This window comes from Taudactylus pleione, unplaced genomic scaffold, assembly GCF_031769625.1.
Source record: "Taudactylus pleione unplaced genomic scaffold, aTauple2 ptg000556l, whole genome shotgun sequence".
Classification (NCBI taxonomy): domain Eukaryota; kingdom Metazoa; phylum Chordata; class Amphibia; order Anura; family Myobatrachidae; genus Taudactylus; species Taudactylus pleione.
In genome coordinates, this window is record NW_028284958.1 from 19,157,944 (window position 1) to 19,174,917 (window position 16,974).

The window sequence follows — 16,974 nt, forward strand, 5'->3', positions numbered from 1 at the left end:
CTATTAGATATCTGTCCCCCTGAAACATAGTTTCCTGGCTGCCGCTGCTGCGCATCAGACGCCGCAGACAAAACCGGGGGTGCATAACAACGCAGACATACCTGCTCAGAGATTCTGTCTCCTGTCTTTAAAACTGCTGCACATTTCCTGCAAAGCAGTCTAGTAGTTGTTAGTCCCCCATAGTTCTCTGGCTGTGGCTGCTGTGCTTCAAAAGCCACAGACAAAGCTGGAGGGGCATAACACCGCAGACATAATGTTTTAGAAACTGTGTCTTCTTCCTTTAAAACGGCTGTACATTTCCTGCAAAGCAGTCTATTAGGAAGTCGAATCGATATCACTCTCACTACCAGACATATAGGGGTATTCAATATGGGTGCGATAACATCGTTTTTGCGTTAATATCAGAGGTATGACGTCATTATCGCAGGTTTGACTTTTACACCGTATTCAATTTCAAAGACTTATCGCAGTTTTGAAAAGTCTTTGATAAAAAACGGGGATAACTTTTCACCATTGAATAGGTGTGGAAAAAAAAGTGCAGAATTGGGGTTTAGGGGTGCAGGCTTAAAAAAAATAGCCTGCACCCCTGGGACTGACATTTAAAAAAGAACTGTGTCAAAAAAAAGTTTAAAAAAAAAAAATAGGGACACCCCAAAACATTAATTTAAAAATTGGGGTGAAAAAAAAAAAAATGGGAAAAAATTGTATAACAATAGGGAAATAGGTTCAGGGCTATTCTGCAAGTATGCGGCAGATGTTTTCTAGAATAGAATTATAGCGGCAGGTGCACAAATGCAGAATTTTTAAAAACTTACTTTAGGGACATCAAAATATGCTAGTACCCATTTTCATGTACCCCAAATTTGATGGGACCACTTAAAAAAAACGAAAAAAAAAACCTAAGTGCTCTTCTGCATCACTTCTTCAGTGTCGGGAAAAAAACACCTGCTGCGGCTATTTAAATCCCTGACTCAATAAAAGGCTAAAACGGGGGTACCCATAGTGTTCCCCCATGTTTTTACAACTTTAGGGGGGGTCTTACAATTTTTTTAAGGAAAAATTCGTAACTTTACGCAAATCCAACTTCGGAGTTTCACGTTTTCGTAAATTTTATATTGAACACGGGGATAAGCGGGAGCGCGCCAATACTTTAACGCAGGTAAAAACTCAGATATGAAACGTTAACTTCGACAGTGAAGTTAACGTTTCATATTGAATACCCCTCATAGTGAAGAGGATTACTACTCAATAGCTGTGATTGAAAAGGGGCCACACCCTTGTGATTAACCACACCCGCACAACACCAGTGCTTATGGGGCAAAATAGGACAAAGTACAAGGATAGCAGAAAAATCACTGACAGTTGAAAGGAGAAATTTCAGACAGACAATGCTAGCATACAGTCACAGGCAAATGCAGAATACATAACAATAGCTGCATTTAAATGGCACTTACTGGTCAACTATAAAGACTTCTTTTATGCGTCTAATAGGACAAAAGTGCTACATACACTAACCACCCGCAGGAGAGGTATGGAGGGGGACCCGTGCTCCACACTGCCCCCTGAGATCTGCAACACGAGAAGCACTAGTTGGGGGTGGAGCCGGAAGGAGGAAGCGGTCACAGTTTTAGGAAGACCACAATGGAAAGACTTTCTGTACAGCGGGGAGCAACCTGTAAGACAGGGAAAGCAACCTTCCCTGGCCAGCATTTAACTCCCAGGACGCTGGAGTATAACCGCAAACTCCAGCCCGCTGTCCCAGGCGGTATAGTGTGGATGCAGGACTCAGTGCCTGGCCACACTTACGGTCAACCCCTGGGAGTCCCCAGCACTGGAGGAAAAAAACTGCGCAATGGCACGCACAACCGCGGCGCGTCCGTTACCTGTGTCCCCGTTGTCCAGCCGCAGTCTAGTGAACCTCCGAGGTCTCTGCCAGCTAAAACATCAGAGGCCCACTGCAAAGCATGAATCAGTACAGACGATCCAGCACCGGCGGGGTGAAGACGTAGTAGTGCGAACTTCCACTGGACTATCTGCACTACTGCCTATGATGAAGAACTTCAGGACTGTTTAAACCCGCAGTGGGGCTGTTTGGTGCAGTGACAGACTCTGGCCAGGCACCTAACTAAATTCAGGAGCTCCCGGCCTGGGGGTGGGGTATAGGGGAAGACCCCGTTGCATCCTGGGAGACTTTAACTGCGTGGTTCCCAGATGACCCTGCATCACCTATACCCCAAGGTTACCTGTGGACCTCCTATGGAACCTGAAGTAGAAATACCAGGTTAAATACATTAAGTAATAATCCTAGTTCACTGCTTGTCAGCCTCTATCCCCCAGTATCTGCTGTGAGCTTCGCCACACAGACTTCAGCCGTTCTCATGCCTGGCTTTCAGCAGCTTGAACTACGGATAAAACCTGGGGGAAACGTGGCCAGCCACAGCATCCTGCTCACTCAGGACACCTGTATAACCATAGCCTCCGGCGTTCCCCGGAGATTACCCGCGGTCCGACCTGATGACTACACCCACTCTGCAACTACATATGCAGCAGCGCCGCATCCTGGAACCCTGCTCTCCTCAAAATCCACCAGCATGTTACTGCTCTGTAATCCTTCCGGAGGCCCTACAAGGAACCGCCGGGAACTGAAGGCAGCGTGGTGCTGCGGAAGCCTCGGGGAGGTGTAACAACAAGTCTGGCCAATCTGCTCAAAAGAGGTGTGCCAGGAAGCAGTACATAATGACAATAAGATCTTTACACATTCTGTAACAAGCCTTTCCTTCTCTTCGCCAGCGGTCCATCAGATGTATGTCTGGCATGGAGAGACCCAGGAACTATGTAGTTTGGTGACTCCCTCAGGGGCCATCTTTAGAGTGGGATACAGGATTCACTCAGACTTTTAATCTATAGAACTCCCACTCTGTTAGTATCTGGCGACAGGCACCAAGCACCCAAACCAAACATCAAAATAAAACCTAACAAAGCTAGGACCTAGCCAGTGCCTTACTCCAAAAGGCACTTAAAAAAAACAAAACAAAAACACACAGCTGAGCTTATTGTGAAAGGATAGGGGTTATATAAGGGTGGGAGCCAGTTTTCAACTAGCTAGTGTCCGACTCCACCCTTCACTATGTATAACCCAGATGTAAGGAATCCTCCAGATGGATGAAAAAGGAAACAAGACTGATATTGTACCGTGTGTACGCACCATGAATGAGATCGTTCATTTTTATGCAGTGAACGACCATCAATGAGCGTCCCCGCAATAACGATATCTATGATCGTCCGTACATGCAGGCCAACTTGCACGATATTGTCAACTTTGCCTGTTCAGAGATGTGGCAGGATGACTTCACTGAAAGATATCTTTCAAGTCGTTGGTGGTACAGATCGTAACGTGTGCATGCAGCTTATGGTGGAAGGGGAGGGGTTATATATGGGGTGGAAGCCAGTTTCAATTAGTTAGTGCCCAACTGCACATCTCACTATGCATAACCCAGATGTAATGGCATCCTCCAGATGGAAGAAAAAGGAATATGTACAGTTGTGTATAGACTGTATAGAGGGGATGTAATTGGGTAGGATCTCTTATGGCGATTGTGGGGGTGGTTCTGGAATTTGATAAGCTTGCCCAAAGAGGGAGAGCTTGTAAGGCTTGGAGACTAGAGGAAAGTCTTATTGTGCGAGGGAGGGCATTCCAGGATGTGTGCAGCCTTTAAATAAAAAAAAAAAAAAAAAAAAAAAGTCCTATAACTGCGAATGAGAGACTTAGATCTTGTGCAGAGCGAAGGTTGAGTTGGGATATATTTTGAGATAAGCGAAGAAAGGTATGCTGGAGTAGTTTGGTTAATAGCTTTATATGTGATTAATGGTTTATTTAATAATCATCATCATAAACCACAAATTTAAAACAGCAGTGTTATGAATAGCAAAAAACTGCAGCATTTTGCTATCCAAAGTATTGCAATTTTAAATTTGGGGCCAAAAACCACTGAGAAGCAAACCCTAGAGCAGGGGTCAGGAAAATTTTTTACCTTTTACCCCAAAATATATTTAGATACGCTGACGTTACCCCCTTGATTTGAAAGGAAGGCAATCCTATAGTGCCCCCATATAATGCCCATGTAGTAGTGCCCCCATAGTAACAGACAAATCTCAGGTGCACAACTCCAAATTTTTAATATATATATATATATATATATAAATGCAATAAAATTTTGCAATCAATAGAGGTTTTTTGCATAATCATGGCCAAGGTTATGGGCCTACCCACCATATCCAGGTAACCTCTTTTGGGTAGGTCCCTAACATACTAGGGTTCAAATCCAGAGCGCAGGACCCCCCCCAAAACCGGCCCAGCCAAGCCACCCCAGGGCACCACCATAGTAAGAAAAGTGCAGTGTAAAGAGATAGTTAGGAGCAGCTGCATATAAAGAATGATATGTGAAATTGTTTCAATATAGAACTAGAATTCTAATGGAGTTAAACATTTGTGAATTGTAGATACTCTGTAAATGAGTTTGCTTGTATTCGATATTGCATAATTAGTAAATAAAAAAACCTATTATCTATGTATTAACACAGTAATGGGCTATCAGTTTATTGCTTTAGGAGTGTTAGAGACTGCCATTTAGGCACTGATGCCAGCATTTGTCAATTCTATCTAAAACCCATTCTGTTTTGTGCCATGCCCATTAGCGTTCATACTCTCAAGCTGAATGTGTTTGGTTTGCAGGTTTTGGGCACACATTATACAATTAATCTGTGTTGACGCGTGATCAAACCAGGGACTTCCAAGAGACCACGTCGACGCCAGTAAATTGCAAGCAGCTAGTATGGGAATCAGCCTGTGGTTTCCAGAACAGCTATTGACGGTGAATTGATTTTCTTCTCCTACAATCTTGTGGAATACTTGCATCGTCTTATGTTTGTTTTGTTTTTTTTCCCCCTTATATGCTGTGGCTAAATAACAAAAATCAAGGTTTTAGGAGAAATAAATAAATATATATATATATTTTTATTCTCTTATGAATGAGAATGTCTGTCTCATTGCAATAAACTCCAGAACCACTGAATGGATTGTGATGCATTTTTCACCATTGTATAGGTACTATCAGTAGTCAGGGGGCCGGGCTCCGCAGGGAGGGGGCCCCTGCTCTGCTCTTGGCAAGTCAGCCCTATGCTCCGAAGAGGAGCTTTTGCCGTTAGAGGATTCAGAGTCTGCAGTAAAGAGGGCAGCTGTCACTTGAGGAGACCCAATACAAAAGTGCTGGTATACCTGCTGTTCAGGGATCAGTTATGTGCAGTGATTGGTGGAGCTCCCAGTCATCTGGGGAGGCTGCAGCACTGTCCTCAGTGACGAGAACACCGGAGGGCAGTCACAGAAGAGAACAGAGGGGCAGACAGTGCAAATCCCTAGAGGTGGTTCCTGTGCAGCTCAGTACAAGGGAGCTGGTATCCAAGTGGCAGAGATCGGAGTGCAGCCCACTGAGGGAGGGAGCCGGCTGCCTAGGGAGAGACAGATCGCAGACTTCCACCTGATTGGAGCTGGGTACCGCAGCTATTCTACTAGTATATAGGACCTCTGCCCCTACAATTACCCTGGCGGCAATGCTTTTCTTTAAATTGTAGCAGGAGCCTTCAAATCGAAAAGGGGCGCGTCAGGCATCACCACTCCTATGTTTGGTGCATATTTACAGTACACAGTGACCAGATTTCTATATTTTTACATATAAAGTCTACAATAATTGCTACACAGACAATACTGCACCAAGGAAATTTTTGCCTTTGATCAATATGCTTAATATCGTATAGTACTAGTAAAAGGGGTCATTCCATGTCAAGGATACCAGGGGTCCTCCCACCTGTTCATCTCCAATATTGATAACAGTTTACATGAAGGTTGGCATATACATCAGGCAAACTTTGGGAACATTTTTCTTGTAGCAAAACTATGGCTCACAAAGTAAGGTTGGGTGCAACTGGCACCAACTCCGCAGTGCACAGTCAGCAGGTGGGGACAATCGTCAAAATTGGTCCCCTTGACATGGAATGAGCCAAAGGCATATGTTAAACAGGTTATAGCTATCCCCCTGACCTGGCTATGAATAATGTTAGACAGTTGTGTTTGCCAGCAGTCACTTCCAGTTGTACTTATTCGGCCCTACAGTAAGGAGAACATGCACACCAGTTCAGTCACCACAGGAATAATGAGGAAGTGTCCCAAACAGTAGAAACTGTACTGAACAGTAGGTTTTGCAAGCACGTTTACAAATGCTTTTATAGCAAATAATAATCTATACATTCAACCCTTAATATTTAAACTAGAAACCGTTAGTCTTTATATTTGGACTTGCCATTCCAATTTTGCAGACTAGGTGGAAAAGTAACCATTATAACCCAGGCTTTTCTGTTAGAAGTGAGGGAAGACTGAAATTACCATTTTAATTTGCTCTTACCTGCTAAATGGTGAAAAGGTGGCTTCATCCCTATTTGCTCATAAATCACAAATGCAGAACATTGTGACCCTTTAATTAAGGGGAAAGTGATTATACAACCAATGCTCATTTTATTTGTCTTCCAGGACGGTCAGGTCTGTGTATCCAGCTATTGAGGTGTACATGCAGTGAGCAGGGCTCCATATAAACCAATGACTGGAGAACAGACACGTGTTTATCACGTGTAACACAGGGCTGCAAACCGGTACAGCCTCATAGTCCTGCTCAACTAAAGAAAAAAATGATATGCAGCATTTTCAAGTGTTTAGTAGAGGCAAAAAAAAAAAAAAAAAAAAAAAAGGTTGTATAATAGGACGGGTGATGGGCATATCACATTATACAAGGGAGGGGGAGGAAATAGAATCACATTACAACTAAAATAATACCAACTGAGACCTGTATAACCCAAATTCTGAGATGTAATGGGCTTCTATATATAAAAGACAAATTCAGACTTTTTATTGAACATTTTATTAAACATTTTATGTAATCAAAACATGTCATCTTTGGGGGAAAGGATTCAACGGAAAAATAAAATCAAATAATTTAATAACAAACACAGTCCATAGCGCACTAATCTCCCAACCCAACAAACAGGAGACTGAATGGAAGGATGAGACCTGAAGACACAGAACTCTGAGCCGAGAGTTTAGAAGATGTATTTGGTACAGCGTTTCAGCGCCTTGTATCCATTGCACAGCCCCCCTGGCAGGAAAGAGGGGCATGTAAGGCACTGAGAGACATCTAGCAGAATTTCTGGAGAGAAAATAAGTAGGTAACTTCAAAGTGTTACTTTACTCACATGATTCTAAGATACATTCCTCATGTTGGTAATAGATAACTGGTGAATTGGTCCTTACATGGTCTGGATAGGCATGTGTCAGTTTATTACAGAGGTAAGGCACATTGTAAAAAAAGGATTTTAAAATGTTGACAAAGACCACATTTGTTGGGAATGTGCAAAGATTTGGTAAAAAAAAAACCCAAAAAAACAAAAAAGGGGGACCTGTCATAAGCTGCCGTAGTGGCAGGATACCAGTATAAAAAAACAAGGTCACAACATGGGGCTGTAACTACATACAGATCCTGCAGTGTACCATGGCAATCCTAGAATTGGGATTAACACTGTCACACAATTGTGGCCAAGTATCACTTCAACAGTAGAGGAATGTGTGCGCACACAAGAAAAAAAAAAAAAAAGAAAATCACAAAAGCAACAATTTACTATGGGGAGATGTAGCAAACCTTCTAAAAGAAGCACAATGAAGTTACCTATAGCAACCACATTCTGGTTATTTCATAGAATTACTAGATAGCTAGGAGCGGATAGGTCGCTTAGAGCAACCCCACCACTCACCCTCTTTAAAAGGTTTGATGCATCTCACCATATGGCTCTAAAATAAATTATGAATCAAAAAATTGTTGAGAAACATCTATGGAGACACAAAATTGGGATAAGTAATTTTACATAATTTTGCTACATATATTTGGTACACAATTTTTTTTTTTTTGGAGGCTTTTAAAAAACAAAACAAAAAAAACAAATCAGAAAAAAAAAAAAAAAAAAAAAAACACAAATTAATTAAAACAAATCTAAAAAGAAAATAAGACTATCCATACAATTGACAAAGTCAAATAGATCTTAACCTAAAAGGAATGCTTCGTTCCAAATAAATTCTGCTTCTCTGCAGACAATCATTAAAATGTTCCAAGATTTGTAACCATGTTACCATAATGGTGTGAACATATATAAATATGAAGGACCAGTATTAGGGCAAACAAACTGTGGATGTGCCAGGTACAGTGCAGGGTCTACCGGCCACATTACCTTGTCTGCACTAGGTGTGGTGGGAATAGAATTGAAGACAAGACTTCATGGAATGTGAAAACACAGGGATTTGATCATAAAGATACTTCAAGTTGTCAAATTGCAATGGCTGAAAGGCAAACACTGATCATATTTGTTTTTGTCCGAAAAGCTGAATCAGCTCTTCATAATACAGTCTGTTGTCAGTCTTAACCATGTAAAAAAAATACGTTTGAAAAAATAAATTAGATGGCTATGAAAAAGTCTGTAGAAAGCCAGCAATGCTGGCTTATCAGGATATCCTCACGGTCTCATTTGTATGAATGGCTTTACCAAAGGTAGGGTCATTTTTCTCAAGCCATAGTTCAGCTAGCCTCTGGGTGGAACCATATGTAGAAGCTTTAGATCCCAAACACATTTTGAACTGTTTAGGATCAAGATTGGGGTCACAAAAAACCGGATGGTGTATGTGAACCACACCCACTTCTTGACTTCTAAAAGTTTTTAAACCGCTTTGTACTACTTTATTAAAAAAGTCCACATCCTCTAGTCCCCATCCCTGAATAGAGACATCAAAGCCTCCAGCATGTATAAGGTCTCCTTTGTGAACACAGGTAATTCCAAAGCCATAGTTCCTCCAGAAACCAGTCTTCTGTGTAAATGCATAATGGTTGTCACTGGGAACCTGTCCAGCATAGACAATCTTGGGATCATACTGGCTGAATATAATTGGAAAATATACTTGCTGCCCTAAAATGGTGTTGGCCCTACAGCGCTGAAGGAACTCTGAAGTAAACACCAAATCCACATCGCAAAAGAAAAGCAGAGAGTCATTGCTAAACTGAGATGATCCAACTTCCAAGGCCAAAGCTCTGGAGAACTCCCCGTTCACAGGTAATATTTGCAGATCCGCCTTTGGATATTTAACACGATAATCTCTCATGAGGTCAACTTGTTTTTCTTCATCACTGTTGGCATCAGAATTGAAAAGCAAAACAACCAGCTTCACATTTTGGTTGGGAATGAGGCAAGTCTTTTCAAGGTTAGCCATGAACCTACTAAACATTTCAAAGCGACCAAACAATGGAACCAAAATGTTGACCTTCTTCTCTTTGGGCTCTTTGTGTTCAACCCTTGAGGCGGTGAGCTGAAAAGGAACAAACATTTTAAGAGAGTTGGAGAGGAAAGATAAGGATCCTGAATCCCGGTTTATTCTATTAGCCAACTCTTTAGCATCAATCTCTTCATGTTCCATGAACTGAAGCTTGCTGAATGTTTGTTGGAGGTAGGCATGTCTCCTCACGGGTACAGTCATTTTCTTGCCTTTGTGCTTTTTGTATAGCAGGAGCAGATCTAAAACATATTCTGCTCCATACATGGGATTAAGTCTGCGGTACCCATACTGGATCTCTTTAAAGTCAATAATACGACCACGGGTTTTGGCATTTGCATTAATCATTTCCATGACTTGCATGACTATGTCATCAAGAGCTACCTTCTGTGAAGCATCCATCCCACGTCTAGGAGGTTGTCCATCAGCAGCTGAATACAAATACTTGCCGGTCAGAAATTCCCACTCTAGGATTTCCTCCCGTTGGCGTGGTTGGAATCGCATAAAAGAGGGGGCAATTCCCAGTTGTACATCATCCTTGTGAATTTCTGTGTTGCTGTACTTGCTCATCAGTACAATCTCTCGGTGGAGCTGAATTGTGCGGTAACGCAGCTCTGCTATCTTGCGGCTTAGCATGTAACTGTGCAGCCGATACTGGTACGGAGGATTCTTATTCGGGTGTAAAGTGATGGCTCTGTGAATCTTGCTGTTCCGCAGGTCTCGAATATAACCCTTTTTGTTTTGCTCATAGTTCTCATAAAACAACTGTTGCATCTGTGTGGGGGGAAAAAAATAAAATAATTTATTACAAAATTTTCTCAAGCAAATCCTTTAATAAATAAATTTAGAGTGCAATTCAATTCCCCCCCCCAAAAAAAGACCATTAAACCCTCAAAACATTTTGTTAATTTGGCAAGGCTGCTCATCTTGACTACTACTCAATTTAAAAATGTAGAAGTTTACAAAAAGCAAAAATGTGCAACATGCAGAAGGTACAGCACACTCTTCTAAAAATGCACATTGCCAATAATGAACCAAATTTACCTCCAGTTCCTCTAACACCCAAACCATTTTGGACTGGGGAAAAAAAAAAAAAAAAAAAAATCCTCAGTAAAATTAAATATATTTATAATGCTTAGCTGCAGCAGGAATGTAAGGAATTTGTACAAGTTTCTCAGAAAATGCTTACAGGGACAGCAAAAAAAAAAAAAAGTTAAAGACTTGGGCTAGTTACTGACAAAGTATACTTTAGGTTTGCAATACACCAAAAGGTTAAGGTAAAAAGGAGGAAAAAAAAAAAAAGCTGAAATCTTATCTCAACACGACAAGGGAAGCAGGAATGTGTCTGCATGTCAAACTGCATAACCAACAAACAGGAGCACTGTAAACCAACTCATCCACATATAGAATATAGAACAGTGCATGAAGTGCTGCAAAATTCAGCGCTCCTAATTCAAAAGGCTGGTATAATGTTTGTTTAGAAGATTCTTACATCTCAATATTGAAGGTATAGAAACAGCTATGCGTTATGTTGTCGCTACAAATCGGAGTCAAAGAATTTGAAATGGCAGGAAAAATAAATTAATGTATCACAGTGTACAGACTTCATCCACAAAAGGACACCAAACCGTCTCCCATTTCTGTTTACCCAAGACCTGTTAACGCCTTAAACGCTCTAAAGTTCCCTCGTCCATTAGGGGCTGGATGTTTGCGGTACAGCTGTTGTGGACGACATTGGCGGCTTTCCAGAAGTCCAACTGAAAGAGTGTGTGTTGTGTTTCTGAGTTTTAATGAAGACAAACTTTTGCCAGGGAGAGTAGAGTGCATTGGGCAAAACGGGCTTAAAAATAAGGCCCGGTTTATAGGGAATTTGGCATCCTGCCTGGAGAGCGTCCCAAAGGATTTTATCACAGGCAGATATTGTACTGCGGAGTCAGACTTCAGTGCAGCAGCTTTAGTGAACAAGGCACAGTGTTCAGCAGGTTATCAATGGATAAGTACGGGCAATGTGTGGTGCCTTATTAAAAGGACGGGTTCAGACTCATCTCTGGCTGGAAATGGACACAATTCTCTCTTGGGTTTGCATAAAACAATCACAATGGCTAGGTAAAAGCCTTCAAGAAGGGTACTTGATAGGTTTTTAAATTTATCTTTTAAAATATACCTGCTTTGAGGGAGGGAATGCTACCATTATGCACAATATATTTTATATTGTATTAGCAAATTTAGTAAATCTATTTCTATAGTACAATTTTCACAGAAAAACTTCCTGTTCCAGCTTTACACAGCCAATTTGAAATCGCACCAATGTTCTTTTGTCCCAATAATATTTCCTCCTATGTATGAAGGCCAAAAATGGTCACCGCATCTTCTTTTGTACGTTCGTTGTACCTCACGTTGCCAGATATTTGGATGTAGGGGGAAGAGGATTGGAGCCTGCACTGTGTAACACAAACCCTCTAGATTGGGGGGGGTGTTTAGATAAAAGCCATTTACTACTATCCTGCATGACACACACGAAAAACTAAAGTCTGTAGAATCAGGTTCAAAACCACAGAAGTGCACTAAGGTCAAACATCTAAAATGACACTTAAGTGATCACCATTACTCATGTCAAGTCTACCCAGCAATTACAATGTTGCAAGTTTATTTTGCACTTTTGAACCCACATAAATCATGTCACACCCCAAATCGATACAAGTGGAAACTTCTACAGAGAATTGTGACAGAGTTCCTGAACTTGAAAGGCACACTAGGTTTGGCCTTTGCTGCTGTAAGCCTGCAGTTATCTGAACAAGGGTATGGACTGTTTTCATGAAGGCATGCAGATTTGTATACAGCTAAGGACAGGGAGGGGGGGACCTGTACAGTTCTGCCAAAGCCAACAGCGGCCCTTGCACAGCTGGTACAAAAGCAGCAAAGTAATGTAGTGTGCGTCAGACATTATTTATGCTTTGCGAGGTCATTTCAGGTGGCCTGTGGCAGCAACGGCTATCTGCTAGTTTGATGGTAGTGCAGTACTGCGTACTTACAATATCTCTATCACCACACTAAAAATAAGTTACAAAACATGAGATATCTGACATTGCCTTTACCCTAACCAGAAAATAGAATAGCAATCTTTCAAATAGTGTCAGAGTTCCACAGACTTGTCATAAGGCTAGATACTCAATAAGGCCACTACTAGCACAGCCATCTGTGGTGCTGCCCATGACGACTGGAAACCGTAGCTTGTACTCTGCTACATTCAATTCAGACAGACCATGTTCTGTTTTAAAATTTATTTTTTCCACGCACTTTCAATATAACATTTTACGCAGCACTTGATAAAAATTAATGAAAATCCTGAATATCTATAACTTCCCAAAATCGATCGTATAATCTAATTTCCAATCACATCCACACATGCAGATATATAAAAATAACCTATCCACCTACCAGTATTTTTTGCACCTTGGTATGAAATTTGAGCACCCAGAGGAAACCCATGGGAACAGGGGATCTGTCACAAGCTGCTCAGAACTAAACTAGAGAGCACAGACCGTGTAAGCAGCAGTGTGCTAAATATAGGATTGGATAACACAGAAACCCTGAACTGGTGTCATAGCAGATTCTGATACATTCTACTTGCTTCCTTAGCATGATTTCAAAGCAAAAAAAGAAAAGGGGCAAGGGAGTGCAAACACATCTAACAAACCCCTTCATTTGTCAAATAATGACACAACACCCTCCCTGATCACTATAGAAGATAAGGCAAATGTGAGAGATATATTAGATATACATCTCTCTCACGAGGGAAAGAGTGCGAGAGTTCAAAAATAAATTAAAAGGCATCACAGCATCCCTGTCAGTTAGTGGAAGTTTACACTCCACAATCTCAATCCCACTATACAATCCAAAAGGAGAGCTGCATCTAGGTGTATTTTTTACTAAGTAGTGAGAGTTTTTAGAAGTGTAGATGTTGCCCATAGCAACCAGATTCTAGCTATTATCTAAAAGGTGCTAGATAAAGGTTAGGTAGAATCCGATAGGTTGCTATGACATCTCCACTTCTAAAAGTTCTCACTTTAGTAAATACAACCCCTATAATCTAAAACGAATATTAGAAGAACGTTATGTATTCACTAACTTTTTGACTGAAAAGAGAGAATTTTTAACAATTTTTTAAAGAAATTGAAATCATTCATTGAATGACATGTGCATGCTGCCTTTTTGCATGTCACATCCGGCCGGAAGTTCCAGTTTTTAGAATTTTCCCATAAAATTATCCCTATACAAAGGCCTTCAATGAGAGACAGCCAACCAGCCTTGAAAAAGCGCCTGCAGTGGCGTGAAACGCGTTGGATATACAAAGGAGTGAAAAGTAGAAGCACTACACCAAAGCAGTCTGCTATTGTGAACCCCGGCGTCTGACGTCACTTCCGGGTGCCGCGATCATCCGGCACACAGCCTGACTGAAGGTGAAACCTCCAAGCCGCAAGAGGACCAGAGCTCCTAGAGATAGGGACGAATAGGGCAAGACTGGCCTCATCGGTAACCCAGCCTCCTGGAACTTTGTTATTTGTCTCCCCTTTTGGCAAACGGACTTACCATCGTTCTCCATTCACTCCCAATAAATCCCTAAAAAGGGCTATAAACATCACTCTCTTCAATACAGTTTTATAGCGCTCATAGATCTTACTTATTTATTACCACTTCATTATTTGGAGCAGCTTTTATACATATAGCGCAGACTACTCAATATATTATATTAGAAGAACGTTGTGGTTGTCTGTTCCAAGTTGGCGTAAAAACTACTGAACAGATTTTCATGGAAATGGCATTTTCCAGTGGAAACTCCTACAAATAACCTGCATTCTCGAAACCATGAGTGAAGCAGGTAAAGGGTGGGGAGGGGGACAGGTGCTTTGGGCCCGTGCTCACCTGAATATGATAGGCTAAATAGCAATCTGTGCACAGAGCACACAGTGACATTGGAGTGGTGGGTGAAGGGGCTGCTGCCACCAGTCTGTATAGTGCTGCTGGTCACATGGGCAATCCCTATGACAGGGCCCCTATGCAAAGCAAGGCCGCTAGAATACCTAAAATTAACAACGAAAAAAAAAATTGGCAGAAGCGAATTCATCAAGGGCGAAACCGCGGGCAACAGCTAGCTAGAAATAAAAAGTAGTTTACACACCAATGCTAGTGGCTACATTAGAGTAACACACTAGGCCAGGCTTAATAAAAATTTTGATCTAAAGAACCTTTCAAGCTGCCACTGGCAGGGCTGAAAAAATTTATAATGATCACCGGTGATGCTGCAATCCATGGTAATAAGTGCACTGCTGCAATGTGGCCGGTACCAGGGAACACTCAAATGACAGGAAGGAGATGATGTGGCACTGAAGTAATTAAATGTCACCTAGTTGCCTGAGCTTGGCAGGATATTACGCCCTTTCAGAAGATCCCACAAAATGTGCATTTAAATACACATAATTAAGAAGAACGTGACTATCGTTTCTCTTTCTGAAGGCGGAAAAGCCTGTGTTCTTGCACCAGCCTAACCACATGCCTTTCCCACATTGCAACTAAAGAGAACCACTCAAGTCTGGTCAGCTGTAGAAGTGATAGTTGTGTAGATATTTGGATGCATACGTGGCACAAGGTTGACCAAATCCTGCATTAACCACTTGTAGCATTGTTAGGGTCTCTGCACCCTGTGAGGCTAAACAAAAACTGCCGCTGCTTTATTACTTAGATAGGCCCCGACTGTTTTCTATTACCTTGACTTCGAGCCGCTGCACAAGATTAATAAGTACACATAGCAGCACTCCATTCTTATAAGAGGTTTTTTTTTTTCCCCCCATCAACTCACTGAGATAGATAAGATAGATAGATCTATCTATCTCCCCGCAATGTGCTGTTGTCCTAGCACCTTCCAATTCCTGCACCCCATATACAGGAGGTGTGGCATAGGAAGATTTGCAATGTTGGGAATCCGGTGAATGGCAGTAAACTCGCGCTGACGCACATTGCCAGTAATTAATTTGACCTCATAAAATTGGATTGCCATTTTTAGCTGGATATTCTTAATACATGCAACACTTGTATACACAGACAAAATCATCTACAAAAAGGTCTTCTTACCAAGTTTAATCTGATTGCTCATTCAAACAAGGCCAGCAGAGTGTAGAGATTATCAGCAAATAGTAAGTGTGATAACGCATAATAAAAAGCATTATAAAACCCAGGTGACAATTGCAGCTTTTTAACAGTTGTAACACATCATAAATTAATACATATTCCCACTCACGTACAAAACGGTCACGGATTGTACAGGATTAACAAAGCACCCAAACTGTGTAGTGTAGTGGATTTTGTTTTGTTCATATGTGCTCAGGAATTGGAAATGTTAATGCATGCATCTGTACACAGCTGGGAGCAAGCAGATTAATGGCTTGCAATTGTAATCAATAGAAAATGATCACTGTTCTGTAGTACCAGAAGGTTGCAATAGAACAAAATGCATTCCCCTAAAACAGGTATGAGAGTTCTATATTAGGCCACATCTGCCAGCGCACACATACTTTTTGCATCCTACCAATACTAAGCGCGCTGCCCATTACGCTGCTAGGAGCCAATTACATCACAGATAGGAGGCAGAATATTTATAGTTTAGACAGCATACCAAGAGCACAGGAACATGTACTATATAGAAAATTACAGCATTTGTAAAAAGGCAGGTACAATACAGCAGGCTGCTTTGAAGTCTGCATTAGTGACCAGATGAGAAGCAGACAGAAATATTCTGCCATACAAAACAGGAAAACTGCAGCGGACCGTCTGGCTACAATATGGAAGATTCTTTATCCTGAACGGTGCCCTTTAGCAGTTTGTATCTCTTAGAAGGGGAAAGACTACTACTCAATATTTCTTAAATAAAAGTCTGCAGGATATTGAAATACACAGGATATTAAAATGGAGGAGTTATGTAAAAATTAATATTGATCTTGAAAAAAAAAAAAAAAAAAAAAAAAAGGGGGGGGGGGGGGGAGAAATGGACTAGTTTGACAAACCTGCCCTACATGAACTGTTATCAACATATCCCGATTGATCCTGCTATCATGTTAAACTCTGCCACACAGATCTTATTCAGTTTCCCCCATTTAGAAAGGTTAATATTCCTAGGGAGATTGGTATACTACCTATTAGAGGGGTAAAGCCAGTTTTTTGTGTTTCCTTTAAATTAGCAAACCCCCCCCCCCCCCCCACTTAAAAAAGGTTTTAAACCAACTGAGCTTAACTGGACTTTGTAAAGCCTCCATGGTGGTTGTAGGAGAGGTTAGAAGTTCCTCTTTTTAAAGTCCAACTTGCGGTGGCTTAATTAGTTCACAGTTGACATTCTCAAAGTGTGCAGATAGTTGGCTTTGAAAGTCAATTTTAATGTTTTTTTTGTATATGAAATGCAAAATACGCGGTGCACTTTAGTGCTGAGAAGTGGTGGCTTTTTGTAGATATACCCTGAAAGTGTTATTCAATTAAGTGGATGGGAGTGTGAATACTTTATATCATTTTAAATC

General features: G+C 41.3%; 1 protein-coding gene across 1 annotated transcript in view; it reads right to left on the reverse strand.

Annotated features, from left to right (window-relative positions):
- Nucleotides 1-6,967: 6,967 nt before the first annotated feature.
- Nucleotides 6,968-16,974, reverse strand: part of CHSY1 (chondroitin sulfate synthase 1) — a 53,964-nt gene continuing 43,957 nt past the window's right edge. The window contains exon 3 of the mRNA XM_088452868.1: nucleotides 6,968-10,186. Coding sequence (XP_088308994.1) covers nucleotides 8,594-10,186 — 1,593 coding nt within the window. The 3' untranslated portion in view covers nucleotides 6,968-8,593. The remainder of the gene's footprint in view (nucleotides 10,187-16,974) is intronic.